The 25289-nt window shown below is 37.4% G+C and overlaps 1 protein-coding gene across 1 annotated transcript in view; it reads left to right on the forward strand.

The window, feature by feature from the left end:
• The window catches only part of LOC131440433 (high-affinity choline transporter 1), a 117951-nt gene that overhangs the window by 77686 nt on the left and 14976 nt on the right, over positions 1–25289 (forward strand). Inside the window, exons 7-9 of the mRNA XM_058611708.1 lie at positions 2974–3016; positions 20903–21132; positions 21207–21318. Coding sequence (XP_058467691.1) covers positions 2974–3016; positions 20903–21132; positions 21207–21318 — 385 coding nt within the window. The remainder of the gene's footprint in view (positions 1–2973; positions 3017–20902; positions 21133–21206; positions 21319–25289) is intronic.

Here is a 25289-nt window from a genome sequence, read left to right on the forward strand (position 1 = left end):
GCAGGTAGTTTCTGTCAGTGCACACTCGTTGCGTTGCTTCCATCCCGCATCCACCGTGAATAGCAGTGTGGCTATTTGAGCACAGTATAAAAATGTTCTCTTTGTCCTTCTCATACCCAAAGCTGTAGCATTATAACAAGTTTAGTTATCTAATTGATCTCACACAACTTCGCATATGTAATTACTTTGAAATACGAATTTAGAGGCTCTGAAGACCGAACGTTTTACAGTGAAGTCTTCTACAACACAGGGAACGTGAATTAGAAATCCGGCAATAAGGTATCCCAGATCATTTGTTTTTTCGACTAATTGGGCAATGAACGATTATCTCGCTTATGACCACAGATAGAACCAGAATCACTTCAGTAAATTTTTAGTTTTTGTGTAGACTTATAATTTACGATCATTTGATGCAGAATTAGTCCTGTGACTTAAAATTATGAAGATTTAGTTGCACGGTTTCTTTAGAAAAGTGTATTAAAGTTCCAAGATCTTTCAATCATCTGATAAAATACTTCTTATAGTATCTAGCGTTAGTGAGTATATGAAGTTCTAAGCATTTATAACTAGGAATGAGAATTATTTTGAAGAGTGTCTTCGACACAGTTTGTGGACTACTTAGGAATATACAAATTAAACATATATTTTCTTGGTGGCTCCTCTTAGCCACTAAAGTATTATTAAGAATTAGCTCTTGGTTCTGAAATCTGACATTCAATGTTCGATGTTCGAACTTCGTAAACAAATGAATTTTTCCATACTGTTGGATATAAAGTTATGGATATTTTCAGAACGGATTTGGCGAGTCGATTATTTTCGCCATCCAGGTCCCCGATTTCTGGATGCACTGAAAATAATGGTCCAAAAACTTTGGAATGAACTTCGCGACGTCGTATTATTGCAAATATCGAAACATTTTTTTTAAACTGAACGCAAAAATTGTTACAGGATCGGATACTTAACGTATCTAGAAGGGAATCGATGACGTCAAATATATTTCTCTTATCAAATTCTGAAATAAGCTCCTTCTACGGCAGACGAACAGCGAGATGGAAATGCCAAACCCACTATTCAGATTGACCTGCTTCAGACAAACCGGCACCGATCACCAATTCATCTAATGCCTTCCAGGCGTGAGGTTTGACACCAATATTCTCGTGGTTAAAAAGAAGGAGCATTATTTGCGTAAAAGCTGAAAAAATGTTGAAAAATCGTTTCTTCGCGGTTATGGTTGCGGTCAACTGCAGGATCTCGGCAGGCAACATAGGATTGAAGGAATAATTCTTCCATTGAAATTTAACTTTGTATTTTTGTGTTGCCATTTGAAATTTGCTCAATTTCAATGGATTCACTAAGTTGTTGATTTTAATATTTTTTTTTTAAGTTTCACAAAACTTTTGTCTTTAAACAGCAAAATTATAACATAATGTTATAATATTTGAAAATTTGATGAGTCGATATCATATTAGGATTTCAATCTGATGTTGCTATCATAATCAGATTTTAATTTGTTTTCATTTTGATATTAAACTTTACTCGGGTTATCTGTCGAATGGCTTACAAATGGTTTGACGATGTTCTACAGAAAAGAATAAATAGAATTGTATATAGTACACTCCAATAAAAATTCAAACTTTACGTGAATCGACCAAACGTCACGTTTGGTTTTCTACGTAAATTTTCGGTATGAAAAATTCTATTTTGAAAATGGCAAACAGTGAATCCTTAAAGTGTAAATTGTGTAACACTTTTCTACTAACTTTCCACATAACTATGACGTGATTATTTTTTTAGTGCAGTATGAATCTACCTTTTAATATTAATTTGTGATGCTCCCTGGTGAGAAACGTTTTAAAGAATTTAGAAAATGAGTCTCAAAATAATTTCCTATCGATCTCCCTGGATCTCCCTTAATATGCATGAGTTGCATGGATTCACGTATTAATAAAAGCACATTCCATAAAAATCGATGCAATCTTCACTCGGCCGTGAAAATAAAAATTAGATTTTATATTAGCGTTGATTGGGTGCTATCGTTATTCGTGGTATTAACATGATGTGACCTAGCTAGGGTTACTACCTTAGATAGAATTAAGTATTTATCGCAGGTATGAACAAATGACAAATAAATTAGGACATATCAAGCAGCAGATTATCCTTTTTACAAAGTCAGCTGTTAGACAATCGTTAAATTACATTACTGAACGCCGGCAGGGAGGTCAGCTTTGGAATTATTTAAGATTGTCAACATTAGCAGCAAAGTCGGTATAGCAGTATTTATTTACTGACATCCCTATGGTTCGCATATTCGCGGTTTGATAAGTCCTGTAGCATTTTCGCGTATACAACGTACCATCTCTTGATTCATTTATCGACTTCAAAGCCGCATTCGCTTCAATCGACTGAGAACGGTTATGGAAAAAAAAGTCAGACACGAAAGCAGTGTCCCAGACAAATTGATAGCATTGGATGAATCACTTGTTGTTCTACCTCCGAGTATCAAGGATGCTCTTGAGTTCTTTCGATTTTCCTAGAGGCGAGTTCATCGACTTCACTTTGTATTTTCGGATGACTGAAGAGTACGGCAGCACGTTGTTTTAGTTTGTTAATACTGGAAACATCAACAAGTATGATAATTTTTTGGATTGAATTTTTGTATATGCTCTTTGATCATCCAAGAAAAAATATTCCGTGGTTGGCATAGATTTTCAGCGGATAGGGTGTAGTAAGGTCAGATTTACTAAGAAATTATACTTTTACTGTCGAGTTTGAATACTAACAACATCTCAAAGATGACTATGGGGTTCTAAATATGGAGAGTAGTATTAATCCAGTAGTTTAATGGATTAGTTAATATCAAATAGTTTAAATTCCGTTAATGTCCTACGATAAACTTAACGAAAAAGACCTAAATTTTCAAATAATAAAGATTAGCAGTCTTACGATAAATTTGTTTCTTTATTCTTTTTATAGGTCCATGTGTTCCGATTTGGTCTATTGCATATTGTTCCCACAGGTGAGTATTATATATTTAAGTCAACTCAAGAAATGAAAACGAAATATGAATATTTTATGAACGTTTCATAAACATAGAAGGGCGACTTCTGGTTTTTAGATATACATTGAAAACCATTACAATTTATGTATTTTCGAAATGGTTCAAATGAGTATGTGTCTGAAAACTATGTTTGAAGTAGTTTTAAGACCCATCATTTTTGTTCTTGAATTTATTCCCTAACAACTTTGAAGAACTTTCACTTTGTAGTTTTTTTTTATTCAAAGCACATTGAAACTAATAGTACAAATGTCTGATCTTTCAAAGAACACAATTATCTTGTATTACAAGATCATTGATGTATGTATATAATATTTTATATATTTAAAGCAAGAGATCTGTATTCCAAAAACTGTATACTCATTTAATTTACATTTACTTCAATACAAATATTATTTTGAAAATATATCATTAGAACTATGAGTAGATTTTTGGTTGTTTGTCATTTTCATCTCTTTTGAGTAGTACAAAATCTTTTCCTATCCTGATGACAGCTGTATTAAGGTATTATTTGATTTGTTAAGAGTTATAGGATTTGAATTAAAAAAATTACAAAAAAATTGAGAAAATTGATGAAATCTTCATTGGAATCGATGAAACGATCAATATAATTTAATGTTTCAAGATGATTTTATGCAAATGTTGGCCGCGGCTCCGCTTTAGATGGCCCATGCGCAAGGTCTAATTTTGACACACTCTCTCCAACATATCAGCCGTCATTTCACAAATAATGCCACCGACTCATAATCCACACCAAAGAGTAACTTTTCTGGGATACATTGGTAGCTCTTGCTGAAGCACAAGTAAAAACTTGTTTCAATCCACCTAGTAGTGTAACGATGTCTTTCTTTTATCTGAACACCCTTCACATCCAGAACCATAAGTTTATTCTGGATATATATCAATAGCAGTCTATGAGATCATAAAGCCTTTCATTTTAGCCTAAGTTTATGAAATCAATTATTCCATATTTGAAAAACTGAAGTTTTTAACCCCACTTTTCAGTACTTTCTTATCCGGGAACTGAAAACCAATAAGTCCGATTTTAAATATGTTGGCCATCAACTAATGCGACGTGAACAACTGAAAAATGTAATTCAAAAAGTTTTATTCGTTTTTATTTGTTTCAAAGTCAGTTCTCACAGAGAATGCATAGTCTTTCTTTATGAGAAAGACAAATATTCTATTGGATAATGAATTGCAAGTACCAAAATTTAATGAGCTAGGCTCAATGCATGATGCGAAGCTGGTAGTCTTGGTAGTTATTTTCTCCTTCTTGCTGTGAAGCATTCCCAAGTAACAATTCGAATGCCTAATGGTTTTGATTGTAATCTATAGGAGTTTTGTAATTGATTTTTCAATCACTACATGTTTTATGACGACTATAATAAATGTCTCTTTTGAATAGTAATATCAAAGTTTTTAAAGCTTCTATAAAACTTTTTACCCAGACTAACAACTGGACTAAAAATAAAACAATGTGTACTAGAATAAAACCATGCAAACACTCTTAATATTGCTTTCAAACATTTTCTTTAAATCATTATTGTCAGTTAAATTCTTTCATAAATCTAGTTTTGTGTGTGTGCGTGTTCATTGGATGACAGTTTCACTCAGAGCAAATTTGAGGGTTCTAAAGTATATTTATGACACATTTGTTGTGGGCTATCTGATTTATTGCTTCTTGGGTTAAGCGTAATTTGCATTAAAGAAAATTTCATGGCCGCCATTATGATGTCCTATACCGTAGCATTTATTGGCATCAAATATACTTCGAAATGCAAAAACGAATAAAAATGATGGGCTTCAATGATTCATTTTCAGAACGTATACACAAGTTTTAATGCCACGAAATAGTTTTATACAAAAATGACGAAGAATCACAAAAAATAATTTTTAAAAATCATGGAGATTTTCGCAAAAACTGCATTTATTTCAAGGCGATTAGTTATAATTCTTATTTTATCCAAACATTCACGATAAAAATAAAAGCGCATGAAGTTTTTACGTTCGGAAAAAACCTCAAACTTGTAAATAAAATCTAATATATTCTTACTGGTTGCATTCAAAGCAGACATGACACACACATAGCCATGAAAAGTATTTTCAAAACGACAATTTATTCATAGCGGAATTCATTCCTTCCGAATAATTTTAATGTTGATCGTAAAGCTGGTTTAAAAATTTTCTTGAATTTGGAGTTTTAACGCAGGTTTATGCTAATTCTTCACTTTGCTTTATAAACCTTATGAAGAATGGTCCACTTGGCAGGAACATGCTCTTATAGAGGTTTTCAGTAGGCTTTCGTGGAGTTTAAAGCTTTAATGCAAGATTTATTATGTAGCATTGAAGACAGCTACAAGTATTTATTAATATTAAAATTGTTACTTGGGATTTCCACCAGGCTTGTGTTAACGTCTCATAACTTAATTCGTTAAGCGTCGATAATAAAGTTATGCTTAAACTTTATTTTTATAAAGTCATATTCTTGCATGATTTCGAAAATTCATTCAACGTTTTCCTAAAAACGTGATAGAAAAACACAAAAGTAAAAGTCTTCGCTCATTATCTATCTATTATCTCATTTTAGGCTCTTAACCCAAACTTAAATCTTTTAATATAAATAAATACTTATAGCTGTCTTCGAAGCTTCATAATAAATCTTGCATAAAAATTTAAACTCCACGAAAGCTTACTGAAAACCTCTATAAGAGCATGTTTCTGCCAAGTGGACCACTCTTCATAAGTTTTATAAAGCAAAGTGAAGAATCAGCATAAACCTGCGTTAAAACTCCGAATTCAAGAAAATGTTGAAACCAGCTTTACCATCAAGATTAAATTTATTCGGATGGAATGAATTCCGTTATGAATAAACTGTCGTTTTGATAATATATTTCTTAACTATGTGTGTTTCATGTCTGCTTTGAAAATAGTCCGTAAGAATATATAAAATTTTAATTACGAGTTTGAGGCTTTTTCCGAACGTAAAAACTTCATGCGCTTTTATTTTCATCGTGAATGTATGGATAAAAATAAGATTAATAACTAATCGCCTTGAAATAAATGCGGTTTCTGGCAAAAATTTCCATGATTTATGAAATTTCATTTTTAATAAAACTATTTTGTGGCGTTAAACGTTCATCATATTTCCTCGTTTTTACATTTCGAAGTTTATTTGATGGCAATAAAGGTTACGGCAAAGAACATCATAATGGCGGCCATGAAATTTTCTTTAATGCAAATTACACTTAACCTAAGAAGCAATAAATCAAATAGCCCACAACAAATGTGCAATAAATGTACTTTAGAACCCTCAAATTTGCTCTGAGTGAAACTGTCATCCAATGAACACGCACACACAAAACTGAATTTATGAAAGAATTGAACTGATAATAATGTTTTAAGGAAATGTTTGAAACCAACATTAAGAGTGTTTGTATAGTTTCATTCTAGTACAAATTGTTTTATTTGTAGTCCAGTTGTTAGTCTAGGTAATAGGTTTTATAGAAGCTTTGAAAACTACGATATTACTTGTCAAAAGAAACACTTATTATAGTTGTCATAAAGCATAATCAATTACTCCTATAAATTATAATCCATACCATAAGGCATTCGAATTGTTACTTGGGAAGTGTGTATGAATGTTATATTTTCTCGAACCTGCGTTCTTATGCATTCCGTACATACGAGTTTTACCATTTCCACCACCCTGAGCAATGGTTGACCCCAGAGCTAAAAAAGTAATTTTCAACGACATTAGCGGAACAGTAGTTTTAAAATTGTATTCTTTCTTTCATTTACCCTTTCAGTCATTTTCGGCCATTTCAGTGAAAGTCGTATACCGTGCAGTGTCGATATTTAACCGAAGCTTGGAGAACTGAAAATGACAGAAAACACAATAATTTTTACACGTTTTTGTTCGTATTTATAGTTGTTTTGATTTCCAAAAAAAAAAGGGTTTAATTACTTCGATTTATCATACTTTATACACTCTTTATAGCCAAACGTCAGAGATTTTCAGAACATCGATGAAAGAATGAGTATTGACGTTCGACTGATTTTCCCTGCAGACAGTATTTTTGTTTCGTCTTGTCATAGAGGAACGAGTGACGTTGTCATTGAAACTCTCTTTTGTTTCAATGAGTGACAAAAATTCTTCATCTCACTTCTTTTGTTTTTGATGCGATAATTTACGATTGAGACAGTAAAAACGAATATGAGGCTGTTTATTGAGAATGCGTGACGATTTTAAGCCCTGGTAGACACAGTTCTTCATCAGCACCGAGTTGATACAGCGTGCATCGAACATGTTCTAATCCAAGTCGCCTCCCGAGTGGCACCTTCTAGTGCTTGAGTGAGAAATAGAAATAAAACTAGAAAACTGGTGTGGCTGATGAACAGAAAAGATGCTTGAATAGAAGGTGCCACTTGTAAGGCGGCTAGAATTAGAACATGTTCGATGAACGCTGCACCATCTGTACGGGTACCGGAAATGGTAAAACGCATATGTACGGAATGCATAAGAACGCACGTCCTGTCACTGAATGTATCTTTTTCCAAAAAATCATCTTTTCTGTGAGTTTTTCATTCATTTGACTTTTTCAATTGCACGGGGGTTGTTATTGTTTAGCGCATGCTAAAGTGTTCGCGATTTCGTTATTCAACAATTTTACGCCAAACTTGTGTGCAGATTTCGCTTGCGTGCAAGTCTATTTATAACAGAAAGTTTCGCTAGCGTTGGTGGTTCAAAGCATAGTGCACTGTTCTAGTATGTTCGAGCTCTGACCTGGGAGGATTTTAGCGTCAGTAGAATCGTAGCCACGCAATTGTTCTATACCCTAGTAATCATCAGCGAGGTATGCTAAAACAGAATGGTCAAATACCACAAAAGGAATGAAATATCAAGACTTTGCGAATGTGTAACGTAGCCACCCGTGTTCGCGTTATGTTCTTACTAGTCTGTGTTTTTGCCGAAAGCGATAATGTTTCTCTGTGTTAGGGAAAGCCAGTAAGTCAACAATTTGGCTGCTCGGCCATCCATGTAAGTTGACCATCAATGTCAACTTCCCTTTCTGAGCAGCCTAGATAGCCGTGTAGTGTCGGTAGCGGTTTCCCAACTGGCTAAGAATAACACTACGGTCCACCTGTACCGGTGGTATAAGTCCACCAAACAAGTAAGCCGTGTGGCATCCGGCGGAATTATTTTCTATCAAGAATTGATCCACTGGTTTCCTGTTCCATGTTGTAAAAGGCCACAAAAATAGGAACTCCTAAGTCAAGGTGTATTTCCGTGCCGATGACTGAATGGCTGCAGGAGGTTAAACAATGCAGTCGTGAACGGAATATCTTGGGGTTTTCCCTTACTGTGTTAAGCGAAGCTCTGGCACAGTGGACGACTTCTTTCTTCGCAACTCGTGGGATTTAAATGATTAAAACATTTAAAAAATCCTTACATGGTTCGCTATAGGCGATTATAAGTAGAGATGGTCGGGTATAGAAATTCTTATACCCGAACCCGACCCGTACCCGAGTGATCAGCAAAAAAAATTACCCGTACCCGACCCGTACCCGATTGAAAATTTAAAAAATTACCCGTACCCGACCCGTACCCGATCAATAATAAATAAAAATTACCCGTACCCGACCCGTACCCGAAAAAAAAATAAAAAAATTTACCCGTACCCGACCCGTACCCGATTAAAAATTACCTGTACCCGTACCCGACCCGAATGAGTAGTAAAAATTTTACCAAAATTCAGTATGGAAAAAATAAAGTGTTTTAGATATCGAGCCGTATCAGGCTCTAGTTGGTAAGAAAAATACATTAAAATGCTTGTTTATTTTTAAACATATAAATACACTGTGAAGCATGAATAATGTAATGTAACTTTTTTTTAAACATGCATAAAAAAACAAACGGTTCATCCGAATTCAAAATTTATTTTTTCATATTAAATTACAATCCTTCCGGGTAATTGTGGAATATAATTTCATTCAAATGGCTGCCTCGGTCCAGCTTTTTAATACATTTTCGATTGTATGCAGCTTTATTTCAGCTATGGCTGCACGAATGTTGTCCTTCAAGGCTTGATTTGTCTCTGGCTTGTCCACATAACACTTATCTTTGACAGCCGCTCAAAGATAATAGTCTAACGGTGTCAAATCACAGCTCCGAGGCGACCAAACGACATCCGAATTTCGACTGATAATTCGATCTTCGAAGACTGTGCACAGATGATCGATCGTAGCGTTGGCTGTGTGGCACGGGGCGCCGTCTTGTTGGAATCAAAAGGTGTCCAAGTCTTCCTCTTCAAGTAACGGGAAGAACCAATCGCTAATGATGACGCGGTACCGCTCGTCATTGACCGTGGCGGCGGCTCCTGCCTCATTTTCTAAGAAAAAAGGCCCAATGATGCCGCCAGACAAAAATCCGCACCAAACCGTCACTCTCTGAGATCGGCTTCTCCATGATGACGTGCGGGTTTTCCGTCACCAGATGCGAAAATTTTGCTTATTAACATACCCGCACATATTCCGCAACATTACCATAATTTTGGAAGTAAGACTGCACTATTTTCACGCGGTCCTCAAGCGTACACACAACCACTTTCGTTCAGCGGAAGGATACAACTAAGTTTCTGTCAAATCAGAAGTGACATTTAGGTTACCAATGTCGAAATAACCGCTAGTTCAAAAATAAATGTTAGATGGCGGACCCTGTAGATTTCCAATGTCTTTGGTACTTTATTTTCATTTACAAATATCAACAAAAGCGAGTAATATCTACTCAAATTTTTCGAGAAGCATATTTACCCAATATGTCGTAATACCCGTTGTACTCAATTTTGGGTAGGTATGGTTTTTACGAAACAGTGCGACTTTTGATCCAATTCTTTAGAACTATAAGTAAGCGTGCTCATTATCTTGACACACAAATAAAAATTCACATTCGAATCACTGGAAAAATCACGTAAAATAGTTCCAAATGTCAAATTGAATATAATACGTGATGAAAATGAATGTTATGCGAACATCCCCTAAAATAAATAGTGTGTTATCAGTTCGTTTACGTGAATTGACCAAAGAATCAAACAACGTACGTGTATTCCCGGTGTGAAAAATTCAATTTTGAACATGGTGAACAGTGAGTCCTTCAAGTGTAAGTAGTTTGAACATTCGAAGGAAATTTTTTTGGTTACAACTTTTTACTACAAAGCAAAATGAATTATGATTTTGATTTAAATTAATCTGTCAACTATGCCCGTTTTATAAGCCTCACAAACCCACACCCACGATGTTATCGGTAGCTGGTGGTTTTTACAGCCATTGAACCGGTGGAACCTCAACGAATGAACACGGTGAAAATTTGAGTATTTCACGAGAAAAGATTTTCGCCCTTACTTTTGCGACTCCACGTTGTCACGCATCGAGATTTTCACTTGTAGTCCAGTGAAAAGAAACGAAAATTAACTAGCAATATAGCCCAACTTGCTGTGCCATCAATCGGTGACATTTAAAGTGAGGTGACACCACCCAGAAGTGCAGAATAATAAGAACTTCTATGGTAAGAATCCCAATGATTTTTAGGAAAATTTTGAAAATCAATATTTAAAATAACAGTTTTCTGGTATCTGAATGTGATATGAGTCAGTCACGTACCCAGAGGGGGGGGGCCCGAGGGGCCCTGGCCCCTCCCGAAATCAAAAACATATAATTATTTAGAATGTCTCAGACATGTGTTACAGAAATAACAAGACAGTAAAGGTAATGGAATGTAATACAATATCAGTTCCAGTGGAATAGTTAAAAGTGTAAGTATGTTAAAAACAGCCGTAAAAGGTACACCGAGAATTAGGTACATGAGCAATCTTCAGTAACATTATTTTTTAATCTTTGGGCCCCTCCCGAAATGAAATCCTGGATACAGGCCTGATATGAGTACTACACTACATTTTATATACTGCCCATACTTGCATATCAGTCCCATATGGGAAATCGGCATGTTGAGAAAAAGACGATCAAAAGTTTATTTCCGATTTTTTTTTATTTATTATGCACCCTATTGCTGGTCCCGGGTTGGCGGTTCAATGCATAGGACGCTGGTCTTACAAGCCAGCTGTCGTATGTTCGAGCCCCGACCTGGAAGGCTTCTTAGTGTCATTCATAGTACTAGCCATCCAATGATTCTGTACGCTAAGAATCGGCTGCGAAGTCTGTTGAAACAGAAAGGCCAAATTCCACGAAAGGAATGTAATGCCAAGACTTTGCTTTGCTCCCTAATGCTAAATCTTGGTATTATTACATGAAATATCGGTAATACACCTTTGGTGTTCCAATATTGCAACAAATGAAATTATTGAAATTTTGCACTGAATGGGACTGATATGCGGGTACTTTAGCATATGGGACACAGAAATGAGTTGATATTTTTTTATATTTTACTGAACAAACTCTCAACTCATTGCAATTTCTGAGAGTATATTGAGGAAAGACTCCATTCCTCAAGCTAACTCAAAATTGGCGAAAATCGATATGAGACTGATATGCGAGTATGGGCAGTATATAAATCAAATAATTTTTACTGGATTGTGCATTAAACAGCTTTAAAATGGCAGTCCATTAAAACCTACGTGAAAAGTAGATTCCGACCGCAACATCATAGAGCTAAGGCAGTGTGTCTTATTAAATATGTTATAAACAAAGTAGGGCGGGAAATATTCACATAACTTTTCATGAAGCAAAAAATGAATTTTTCTGGAAAAAGATGCCAGTTGACAGGTCTGGTCCTAGGCGCGAATGTCAAAACCCCTTGAATCAAATTGATTATTTTTCGGAAGAACTGTTTTGCAATGAAAAAATCTCGTCAACGTGTAAACATATTTATGTGAAGTACAAATGGTCGGGTAATCGATCCGAAAAAAAAATTTACCCGTACCCGACCCGTACCCGAGTGAGCGGTAAATTTTTTTACCCGTACCCGACCCATACCCGAGTGAGCAGTAAAATTTTTTACCCGTACCCGACCCGTACCCGATTGAAAATAAAAAATTTTACCCGTACCCGACCAAAAATCCGTCGGGTACGGGTACGGGTCGGGTTTCGGGTAAAATACCCGATACCCGACCATCTCTAATTATAAGCCAATATATTTGGTTTCTTCTAGTTGTTGTACGATTAGTGCTGGAGTTGGAGTGTTCGTTACTCTAATTGATAATGGTTAGAGTGGCACAAATCAATCTTCAGCATAAACGTACAGCAACTATGAATCTATCCAGACTTCTGCAAGAAGGTAAAGCTTCTATTGCTTTGGTTCAAGAATCATATTTCCAAAAGGGACTAATCCACGTGAAATGCCTCGAGCATGCATACTTGCAAATAGTGCTCTGGATGTTTCTCTCATATCGGAGCTCACAACTCGGGATATTTGTGCTGTCACAGTTGGTATGACTATTGATGGCATAGACAGAAAATATGTCTATTGTTCGTAATATTTGCCGCATAACCAACCTTCGCCAAGCGATGACTTCAAAAAGATTGTATCATGCTTCTGCAAGAGTGACTTACCGCTTGTAATCGGCAGTGACATAAAGGCTCATCATATCATTTGGGGCAGCACAGATATAAATTTAAGAGGTTCTGATATGATGGAATTTGTGAGCAGTACAAACCTGCACATAGTCAATGCAGGAAACCGTCCAACTTTTGCGAGATCTGGAAGAGAGGAGGTTTTGGAAGTAACTCTCTGCTCTGATAGAATTGCGCATGAGTTGGTGAATTGGCTTGTCTCCGATGAGCTCGAAATTTCGTTGTCTGATCATAAGTACATCTTCTTTGATAATTCAAACGTTAAATTTGATATTATCACATATCGTAATCCCAAATCTACAAACTGGGACCTCTATGAAGAGGGCTTGGCGATTAGATTTTACGGATACCATCCAACAATTGAAACCCCAATTGATTTGGAAAATGTTGTCGACGAGACAAACTCACTCATAGGCAGCATATGAAGAGGCTTGTCCACTTCGGATTGTGCGAGCTACTAGAGGAACTCCTTGGTGGAATGCTGAACTTGCTAGACTAAGGAAACTATGCAAAAGAGCTTGGAACCACCGACGCAGAGATGGGTAGGAGGCATTCGTGTTGGCGCGAAGGGCTTACAAAAATGGTCTTCGATCGTCTGAGCGAAGTGGTTGGAAAAGCCTCTGCACAAATGTCTCTAGTCTCAACAAGGCTAGCAGATTAAATAAGCTACTTTCGAAGTCTAAGGACTTTAATGTCTGTTTCTTGAGAACTTCAGATGGTGAACACTTGTCTAATGAAGGTGATGTACTTCACTATCTTTTTAACACTCACTTTCCAGGATGTATGGAGCCATCACCGACAGCTCTTCCCGAGACTTTTTCAGATAGTAACGATTCTTGGGCCCTTGCTCAAAGCGTCGTGACGATTGAATCGGTCAAATGGACAGTTGAGAGTTTGCTCCGTACAAGTCTCCTGGAAAGGATGGAGTTTTCCCAGTGTTACTGCAACATTTCAAACATTTTGAAGAAAATACTTACTTTTAGTCTCGCGACTAGATATATTCCAAGAGCCTGGCAGGAAATAATTGTCAAATTTATTCCCAAAGGCGGACGCGACACTTATGAGGAAGCGAAGAGTTTCAGGCCTATCAGTCCTAGCTCATTTCTTCTTAGAACAGTGTCGATCACTATATCAGGCTAACATTCCTGGGCGTGCATCCGCTACATGGAATGCAACATGCTTATCAGCGTGGAAAGTCCACTACAAGCCTGTTACATGATGTTGTGTACAACATTGAAAAAGCTTTCTCACAAAAGCAATCTTACTTGGGAGTTTTCCTAGATATTGAAGGTGCCTTTGATAACGTGTCTTTCAATTCAATTCTGGAAGCAGCCCGTGGTCATGGCATACCTTCAAGTATCACAAATTGGATACACGCAATGCTTAGCAATCGACTTTTTATTCATCGTTTCGGCAAGCAGAGATTAGAAAGCTGAGTGTCTTCGGGTGTCCTCAAGGTGGTGTACTATCCCCACTTTTATGGAACCAAGTCGCTGATGGTTTGTTAAGGAAACTTAATAACCTTGGATTTCCGACTTATGGTTTTGCCGCCGTTTATCATATACATACTGATGACCGGTATAAGCATTAACACTCTCTTTGATTTAATGCAGCAAGCCCTGCGATCTGTTGAACAATGGTGTTGTCAGGTTGGATTATCTGTAAATCCGGGCAAACATCAATGGTGCTTTTCACTTATCGTAGGATAATCACAGGAGCTCGTCCGTTACAGTTCTTCGGTTCAGAGGTAACTGTGGTCAATCAAGTTAAATAAGTTGGGGTTATTCTTGACTCAAAACTGAATTGGTCTGCTCACATTGACTCCAGGATTAAGAGAGCTTGTATGGCTTTCGGCCAATGCAGACGAGCTTTTGGAAAATCATGGGGACTCAAACCCAGATACATTCATTGGATCTACACAACTATTGTTAGACCAATTTTAGCATATGGATGTCTCGTATGGTGGCAGAAAGGAGAAGTCGCGACAGTTCAGTCAAAGCTAAATCATCTCCAAAGGATGGTCCTAATGGCGATGACAGGAGCATTCACGACAACTTCTACTGCTGCTCTAGAGGCGCTACTGTGCATTAAACCACTACATGTGTTCCTAAAACAAGAAGCATTATCTTGTGCATACCGTCTTAAGGTTACAGGGCTTTGGAACAGTAACCCATTAGATTATGCTACTAGCCACACTCGCTTGTGGTCTCAAATGGTTACGTGGGATGAGTATTTACTCGCTCCTAGTGACCTAACTCTCACATGCAGTTTTCCTTTCAAAACATTCAATGTGAGCTATCCTCTTCGTGAGGAATGGTTGTCTGGTTGTCTGGAACGGCAACTTGATGAACACATAGTTTGTTATACGGACGGTTCTCTATTGAACGGTCGTGCTGGTGCTGGTGTCTACTGTCGTGAAATGATGCTGGAGCAGTCTCATTCACTTGGTAGATACTGTACTGTGTTCCAAGCAGAAATCTACGCGATCCTGTGTGGAATACAATCGGCACTTCAGCAGAGGATCTGTGGTAAACGAATTTATTTTTGTTCCGACAGTCAGGCAGCCTTAAAAGCACTCAGTTCGAGTGACTCACGGTCGAATCTAGTGATCGCATGTCGAACTCAAATTGAAGAGCTTAGCATTTCAAATGCTGTTTACTTCTTATGGGTAACCGGGCATTCTGGTATTACTGGAAATGAATGGGCTGATGAGTTGGCTAGAGCTGGTGCAACGAATGATTTCGTTGGTCCTGAACAAGTTTTACCACTTTCAACTAGTTGGATAAAGCACAAGATTCGTTTTGGGGCTGCATCCAAACATACCAGCTACTGGCGCAGCTTGCAAACTTGCGCTCAGACAAAAGCATTTCTACCAGATTTAAATCTGAAAATGTCAAAGTGTCTACTGCATTTCTCTAAGCATCATTGCAGTATTCAGGTCAGAGCTTTGACTGGACATTGCAAACTCAATTATCACACGGCTACTATTCAACGTGCTGAGTATTATTCGTGTGATTTGTGTGAATGCGATTATGGTACTTCATATCATCTGATATGTAACTGTTCCGCATTGACGCAGCTACGTATCCGGGTTTTTGGTTCTCCATACATGGTTGAGTCTGTGTATGCGGAGCTAAAATTGAAGGATATTCGGTCGTCTCTCACCCAATGTGGTAAGGAGCTATAGTCAGAAGGGTTCATCGTTCTTCCTGGAGTGAATGAATCCTTTCTGTATTCACCTTAAATAGGGTTTAGCGGATTGTTTGGCATCCTTTAGGGGGTACCGAATTTACTTCTGCTCGTACATACTGCGAATCGTTCTGCATTTTTCCGGGAGTGCAGAATGGTGTCGCTTTTGTAAGATCTCTAGATCCTCTCGGGGATTGGAGGTTTTATTAACAGCAGACTGTTCGGGACCTCGTAGAGGTTCAGAATTTACTTCTGCTTCCATTAAATGTGATCCCCAGCAGATTGTTCAGCATCCCTTAGGGATGCAGAATTTACTTCTGCTTTTATGTGTTTTTGTGTCGTCAATTTTTCCCTTCCTCCTAGTCCAGCCCTTACCATTTGCTTTCACTCCTTCCCTCTAATATATCGGGAAAATGATGCTAAAAACAAATTGATGGCAAGGCACAAATCTCCAAATATCAAGGGGAACGTGCCATTTGTTCTGATTCCTGATCGCTGAAGTCAACACAGCGTCTTAATTATTTTGCAGGTGAAATAAGATAATGCTCGCTACTCATTGAAATTTCAATCATATACAACTGAAAACTCATGGTTTTGTCTTTTTCATATAGAAAGTCTATACAATCACTGTGAAAACTGACATTTGTACCGAGGCCCGAACTGAGCAAGTATCTGTGTGTGACAAATATTGTCATTCACTTTTCTTGGAGATGGCTGAACTAAGTTTCCACAAACTTATATTCAAATGCAAGGTTTTATGGTCTCATACAAAGTTCCTGAATTTCATTTGGATCCGACTTCTGGTTCCGGAATTACAGGGTGATATGCACCAAAAATGTGAAAATAATGACTCTCTTTTCTGGTAGATGGCTGAACCGTTTTTCTCAAATTTAGATTCAAATGAAAGATCTTAAGAAACCATAAGAATATTTCAATTTTCATTAGGATCGAACCTGTGGTTCCGGAGGTAGAGCGCTTAGTGTGAAAATGCCAATTTCAAGAATATTTCTGCATTAACTACCTTTTTATATTGACTAGTGAATTTCTCTGGTCTGTAATCAAACCATGAGAGTCTGTAATCAAATAAACTATTGATAAATGATTTGCTGAAATTTCTTCCCATAAATGATTTGCTGAATTTTCTTCAATTCCGACAACTGATACATTTTATTCCAATATTCAAATCGTCATAGAATATCGTAAAAAAAATCTAGTCATATTAGTTCATGGTTGAATGAACCGAATGTCACTATGCCGATATCCAGCTTTCGATTCCAGAAGTACCGACAATGGTAATCAAATGCAACAAAATGGAGCTCACTTCACTTTCTCATATATGATTGAATAAATTTTCACTTAAATTCAAATGTAGTATATCAATGTAGTAGTATTATGTAACAGAATTCTTCAAAACTCTTTCCTAAGCTTTTTTAAATTGTAGTATTTCAATGAATTTTCGCTGTAATACATAAGAGAAAATGAATAATATGAGAAAGGCATCGTTACACCACTAGGTGGGTTAAAACAGGTTTTCGTTATTCAAATCGATACGTTAAACTATTTCCAATCGCTAGGTAAATTAATATTACTAATCGAAATTATATTGACTTGGCTCTATGAGCTCAAAACCTGACCACTTTTCTACATGCTTACTTCCTTGAAAATTCTAATTTGCACTTCTATATAGAAAATGATGATTGTTCCACATCAAAATTTGTGATTATTACATCGATTTTCAACCTATTCTTTGGCATGGTGAATTGATTAGAGATAGCAGATTCCATTCTTACTTGTGTTCTAACTACATGAGAAGATTATATAGTTCTTGTTACCTTTGATACAATCATGTTAATGTCTATTTTCATTTATCGATTTCCTACGTACTCCTATCAGCAACTGTGCATGATTAATAATTTGATAAATTGATTTCCGACACAACCTTCAATGATCCCTTGTCTGTAGTGTGTCATTTTGGTTGACACATTTACATCCCTATCACCTAGAATTGAATGCTTTTCCATGTTTACTATAGAGTATAGCCACAGATAATAGACATTCATGTAGAGATTTCAACATGTGTAAGAAAGATAATGGTTGTGTTCACCAAATAGAAGTTCACCTATAGAGGCGCTTTGATAAGCTTATCAATCGCTTGTGTTAGAGCTTGTATCCAATGCGTACAAAGTCGCACCCAATGATGATTTTTTTTACGAATTTTCACTTGTATGCCTTACACAACTTTTTCAAAACTACTTGTACTACATAGCTTGGATGTCCGTTCTCTGTGGTGTACCGTCATGACACTGTTTTTCATTACCATTTTCCATCCGTCAATGTAGCATGGGGATGAATTATTTACTTGAATTGTGTTCACCCGGATTCTGTGGCCATTTTTTGGTTTATAGAGTGATCAGTTTATTTTAGACAGGTTCCCCATCTGGCATACCCAATTTAACCTGCCTGAATATCGATTTTTTTTGGACAAAGCAAAGTAGTTTACTATTAATCATGCTGGGTAAGTCTTCGTTGCGCCATTTCTACAAGGATAAAAATCCAATGTCGGTACTACCATTGAGAAATCATTAAAATCATAGAGTACGAGCAAAATTATTTAAATTATGATATAAATCAATTTGCTCGTACTATGATTAATAATAGGTATGAACTAGAGATGGTCGGGTCTCCGGTATTTTACCCGAAACCCGACCCGTACCCGTCGGGTTTTTGGACGGGTACGGGTAAATATTTTTATTTTCTATCGGGTACGGGTCGGGTACGGGTAAATTTTTTTTTCTGATTGATCACCCGACCATTTGTACTTCACAAAATATGTTTACACGTTGATGAGAATTTTTTATTGCAAAACAGTTCTTCCGAAAAATAAACAAATTGATTCAAGGGGTTTTGACATTCGCGCCTAGGACCAGACCTGACAACTGGCATCTTATTCCAGAAAAAACATTTCTTTTCTTCATTAAAAAAAAACGATCACATCAAAGTTACGTGAAAAGTTATGTGAATATTTTCCACCCTACTTTTTTTTATAACATATTTGATAAGACACACTGCCTTAGCTCTAAGAGGTTGCGGTCAGACCCTACTTTTCACGTAGGTTTTAATCATATCACATTCAGATACCAAAAAACTGTTATTTTAAATATTGGTTGAAGATTTTCTCAAATTTTCATATAAATCATTAGGAAGTTCTTCTTATTCTTCACTTCTGGGTGGTGTCACCTCCCTTGAAATGACACCAATTGATGGCACAGCAAGTTAGGCTATATTGTCAGTAAAATTTTTGTTTCTTTTCACTGGACTACAAATGAAAATCTCGATGCGTAACAACGTGGAGTCGACCAAACCAAAAAAAAAAAATTCCCACGAATGTTCAAACTACTTACACTTGAAGGACTCACTGTTCACCATTTTCAAAATTTAATTTTTCACACCGGGAATATACGTACATTGTTTGATTTTTGGCCAATTCACGTAAAAGAACTGATGATGCTCTATTCATTTTAGGGGATGTTCGCATAACATTAATTTTCGTCACGTATAATATTCAATTTGACATTTTAAGTGATTTTTCAAGAGATTCGAATGTGAATTTTTATTTGTGTGTCAAGATAATGAGCACGCTTACTTGTGATTCTAAAGAATTGGATCAAAAGTCGCACTGTTTCGTAAAAACCATACCTACCCAAAATTGAATACAACGGGTATTACGACATTTTGGGTAAATACGCTTCTCGAAAAATTTGTGTAGATATTACTCCACATTTGTAAATGAGTATAAAGTACCAAAAACATTGGAAATCTATTCATGCTTCACAGTGTATTTATATGTTCAAATGTAAACAATCATTTTAATGTATTTTACTTACCAACTAGAGCCTGATACGGCTCGCTATCTAAAAAACATTATTTTCTCCATCCTGAATTTTGGTGAAATTTTACTACTCATTTTGGTCGGGTACGGGTACAGGTAATTTTTAATCGGGTACGGGTCGGGTACGGGTCGGGTACGGGTAAAATTTTTTATTTTGTATCGGGTACGGGTAATATTTTTTTATTGTTGATCGGGTACGGGTAATTTTTTAATTTTTAAACGGGTACGGGTAAAATTTTTAGTTTTGTATCGGGTACGGGTCGGGTACGGGTAATGTTTTTTTTATTGTTGATCGGGTACGGGTAATTTTTTAAATTTTTAATCGGGTACGGGTCGGATACGGGCAACTTTTTTTGCTGATCACTCGGGCACGGGTCGGGTTCGGGTATAAATACCCGACCATCTCTATACCCGACCATCTCTAGTATGAACTCATGGAAGGACATGTTTTATGATTTTTTAATTATGGTATCGGAAATGGATTTTGTGTTTATTGCAATTCACTCACAAGATTCTCATTTTTAAATTATAATAAAGTATATTAGTCCGGAAACAAAAATAACTATTAAATTTGAAACTAAAGTTCATTATCAACACTTTGCCATAGTGTCAAAGTTGTTTATGCACTATTGATACCTTTTTTTAAGATTCGAAACTGCTGGAGAACGTAATATTAAGGACTAGGAATGGGCTTTTCACAACTGATCAAAGCAACAGAAGAAAGATATAAGAATCGTTAAAGTTGATCCAATTTAACAAAGTAAAATTTGTGGCAATTCAGTTTGAGTCGCTTCACATGTGTCCGTGCCACAACTGATATTTGCTCAGTAAAAAATTCAAATTATCGTTCAAATCATAGCATAGGTCTTTACATTTGAGCTATGCATTTGAATATTATTTATAATCACAAAATTGAATGCACGTGAATATTCAAACGAACAATTGATTTGAATCAAAGATTTAGTTGAAACATGGCTATTTCGCTTTTTCTGTACAGTCTTTCCTAATGCGATCATAACGAGAACAGTTCCCCCTAAGTGTGAGTGCTTTCAGTGGACGAACTTGAATGAATGGCGAAGCGATTATTAGATAACCAATGGTCTACATGATTTGATTTTGATTCGAGATGTGCGCTCACCTACATTTTTCGATGTTTTTCTTCTACTCTGCTTTTCTCTCCATAGCTGCTAATGGTTGTCCACTTCAAGAAGCATTGTAACACATACGGCAGTTTGTCCGCTTACATAATCGCATTCTTGGTGCGGCTGTCTGGTGGTGAAGCTATGCTGGGTCTCCCAGCACTCATTCATTATCCCGGTTACGTTGTCGAAACGGGAACACAGATGTTCCCCTTCCGAACAATGGCGATGATCATGAGCCTAATAACATTGGTAGGAGTTTCGTGGTGGACAAAGTAAGTGTATTCTGCAAAAAAAAAAAAATGTTGGTAATGTTGATGAAAAAATCTCTTTAATTTTTTTTCTATAGATGGGTGTTCGAAACCGGGCGCTTGGCACCAAACTACGACTATTTCCGCTGTGTTGTCAATATACCGGAGGAACTCCACCGAGTTGAAGAGCCGTCCGATTCTGGTGAACAGGTAAGTTCATGTGGTCCTTGCGCGTTTGTTATCGGGGGTTTGGATTCCAATCGTTTTGTTTTCTCATAGTCTATTTTGACAAATATGATAACAGTACAATTATCACAGGTATGGGAAGTAATTTTTTTAACTTCCTAATTGGTAAGCAGAAAATAAAAATAGAGTAATACGTGTCCCTTAATAAAATATTGAGATATTTCTAAACTGGGCTGCCGAGAGAAAACTCGAAACCGGGGGATTGCAATATTAGGGGCTCCTAAATATGAGAATTTAAAAACATTGTGCGCATGCGAATATCATCGATTCAAGAGATTCTTAAATACATTGTTTAAACAAAATAATTCGCAAGCCAAATTTGTTTCGATTTTTGGTATTTTGTTTTTGAATCTTCGAATTTCCTGGCCCCCTGAAAAAGTCCGGGCCGCCCTCCCCTCTTGGCGGCCCTGCTTTTAAATGTATTAATATATTTACTTCAAGAATGTGGCTATTTCACTGCAATATGGCTGAGGAACATAATTCTTAATGATTCTGGTAGAAGTGATGAAAATTGATTAATAAAAATTACTTTTTCAAAATCATTACATTCTCAGATTTTTCATCAGAAATATTATCCCAGTAGTGGTATAAAATGTCTCACAATAAAATACATTACGCCCCAAAACAATGTCAAAATTGGAAAAAATAAAGAGTTGTATGCAAAACACGACCGACACGACACAAGTAAATTAAAAATGAAGCAATTCTAAGATGAATGATAAAAATGACAATTAGTTTCTTTCTTTTTTTTTTATTCAATAATATAATATAATATTAAGGCACACTGCTTAAGCTCTAAGATGCCAAGGGTATTTACTAATCTTAATTATCGTCTAACTTAAAACTAGAGTAGTATCATTATGTAATATAGTATCTGGCGATCGGTAGTGGCCGGTGAATTGAATTTAGAATGAGATGATTCCAGATGGCGATGGTAATTTTCTATGTTGGCCGCATTCTTCGGTCCGTGAGGGTCCGCGGGAAACACCCCCAGGCTACGAAGGCCCGGCGGGTGGCCCGCATGCTGGTCATTGACTGGAGCGGTCTTCCGGTGATGGTGATGTTACGGAAGAGAATGAAAAAAAGAAGTAAATATTGTGGGAAACGGGGTAAAAAAGGGGTGTGGGAACAAAATGTTTGAAAACGACAGAGATCTAATTAGTTGCCATCGAGATGGTGAAAAAACAGGGAAAGGGGAACGAAAAAGTTAGTGACAAAAAAAAAAGATCTTGTTAATTCCAATGAAGATGGTGGACAGGGACGGGGATCGAGAGAATCGGGCGGATGTTAGTGTCGAACCTGTAGGTGGAGATTATATTTTCTGAGCGAGGAATAACACATTACACTTGTATATCAATGTGTTTAAGGTACTGGTATATGAGAAGCATATATGAACTATCCCGACTCGCCAACACATCCCGAACCGGCACCTCAGGCGGTCTACCTCGGGCCCTGAGGGATTCCAGTAGCTTCGACCTGGCGTCACGATACTCTACGCACGACCACACGACATGCTCGATGTCCTGATAACCGTCGCCACAGGTGCAGAGCCCGTTCTCCACGATCCCGATACGCCGGAGATGTGCGTTGAATGTATAGTGATTTGACATGAGCCGTGACATAACGCGAATGAAATCACGACTCATGTTCATCCCCTTGAACCAAGGTTTCGTCGATACCTTAGGGATAATGGAGTGTAGCCATCGTCCCAGTTCGTCATTCGTCCATGAAGTTTGCCAACTTTCGAGAGTTTTCTGACGAGAAATACTGAAAAATTCATTGAAGCAGATTGGTCTTTCATAAATATCACCTTCCAATGCGCCCACTTTAGCCAATAAGTCTGCCTTTTCATTGCCCGGAATGGAACAATGCGAAGGGACCCAGACTAACGATATTAAATAAGACCGTTCAGATAAAGTTCTCAAATGTTCCCGTATTTTCCCCAGGAAATATGGGGGATACTTTCCTGGCTTCATTGCCCGGAGAGCTTCTATTGAACTTAGACTGTCCGTGACAATGAAGTAATGGTCTTTGGGCATGGTTTCAATGATCTCGAGGGTGTACTGAATAGCAGCTAATTCTGCGACGTAAACTGAAGCCGGATCACTGAGTTTGTAAGAAGCGGTGATGTTTTGATTGAAGATGCCGAAGCCTGTGGACTCGTTGATGTTTGATCCGTCAGTGTAAAACACCTTTTCACAGTTGACTGTTCTAAATTTATTATAAAAAATATTTGGGGCCACTTGAGGGCGCACGTGATCCGGAATTCCACGAATTTCTTCTCTCATGGATGTGTCGAAAAACACAGTAGAATCAGAAGTATCCAAGAAATGAGCACGGTTGGAAACAAACGAAGAAGGATTAATATTCTGAGCCATGTAATCAAAATACAAGGACATAAAACGGGATTGAGAGTTAAGCTCAACTAACCTTTCGAAGTTTTCAATCACCAGAGGATTCAAAATGTCGCATCGAATGAGCAAACGATATGAGAGATCCCAGAACCGGTTTTTCAGTGGAAGAACGCCCGCCAGCACTTCGAGGCTCATCGTATGAGTCGATTGCATGCAACCCAAGGCAATACGCAAACAACGATACTGAATTCTTTCCAGCTTGATGAAATGAGTGTTCGCCACTGATCGGAAGCAGAAGCATCCATATTCCATAACGGACAATATCGTTGTTTGGTACAACCTGATCAGGTCTCCTGGGTGAGCACCCCACCAAGTTCCGGTTATTGTACGAAGAAAGTTGATTCTCTGCTGGCATTTTTGTTTCAGATACCTAATGTGACATCCCCAGGTGCCTTTGGAGTCGAACCAGACCCCGAGATATTTAAATGTGAAGGCCTGAGCTATGGTTTCACCCCCTAGTTGAAGCTGTAATTGTGCTGGTTCTCGCTTCCTCGAAAATACAACCAGCTCAGTTTTCTCCGTAGAGAACTCGATACCCATTTGAAGAGCCCATGATGATAAGTTGTCGAGAGTATCTTGTAATGGTCCTTGGAGATCGGCAGCTTTGGGTCCTATAATAGACACAACGCTGTCGTCGGCAAGTTGTCTTAGCGTGCAAGATGTGTTGATACATTCATCGATATTACTTACGTAAAAATTGTATAAAAGGGGGCTTAAGCATGAGCCCTGAGGAAGACCCATGTAGCTGAATCGTATTGTCGACAAATCACCATGCGCAAAGTACATGTGTTTCTCAGACAATAGATTATGTACAAAGTTGTTCAAAACTGGCGAAAGACCATGCTGATGCAACTTCTCAGATAGGATATTTATAGAAACTGAGTCAAAAGCCCCCTTAATGTCTAGGAAAACTGATGCCATTTGTTCTTTACGAGCAAATGCCATTTGAATTTCTGTTGAGAGCAACGCAAGACAATCGTTAGTTCCTTTGCCCCTGCGGAAACCAAATTGTGTATCTGAAAGTAAACCATTAGTTTCGACCCAATTGTCTAGACGAAACAGAATCATTTTTTCGAACAATTTCCGGATACAGGAAAGCATAGCAATCGGCCGATACGAATTGTGATCGGAGGCTGGTTTCCCTGGTTTTTGAATGGCGATAACTCTGACTTGTCTCCAGTCGTGTGGGACAATATTACCCGTGAGGAACTTGTTGAATAAATTCAGCAAGCGCCTTTTGGCGGGGTCAGGCAGATTTTTCAACAAGTTGAATTTTATTCTGTCTAATCCCGGGGCTTTATTGTTACATGACAAAAGTGCAAGTGAGAGCTCTACCATCGAAAACGGTGATTCGTTTGTATTTGGTGTCGCGGCGCGGGTGATCTTCTGTTCCGGAACAGAGTCTGGGCATACTTTTTTAGCGAAATCGAATATCCAGCGGTTGGAGTATTCCTCGCTTTCATTCGTGGTGTTATGATTGCGCATTCGTCGGGCTGTGTTCCAAAGAGTGCTCATAGATGT

This window comes from Malaya genurostris, chromosome 1, assembly GCF_030247185.1.
Source record: "Malaya genurostris strain Urasoe2022 chromosome 1, Malgen_1.1, whole genome shotgun sequence".
In the NCBI taxonomy this organism is placed as follows: domain Eukaryota; kingdom Metazoa; phylum Arthropoda; class Insecta; order Diptera; family Culicidae; genus Malaya; species Malaya genurostris.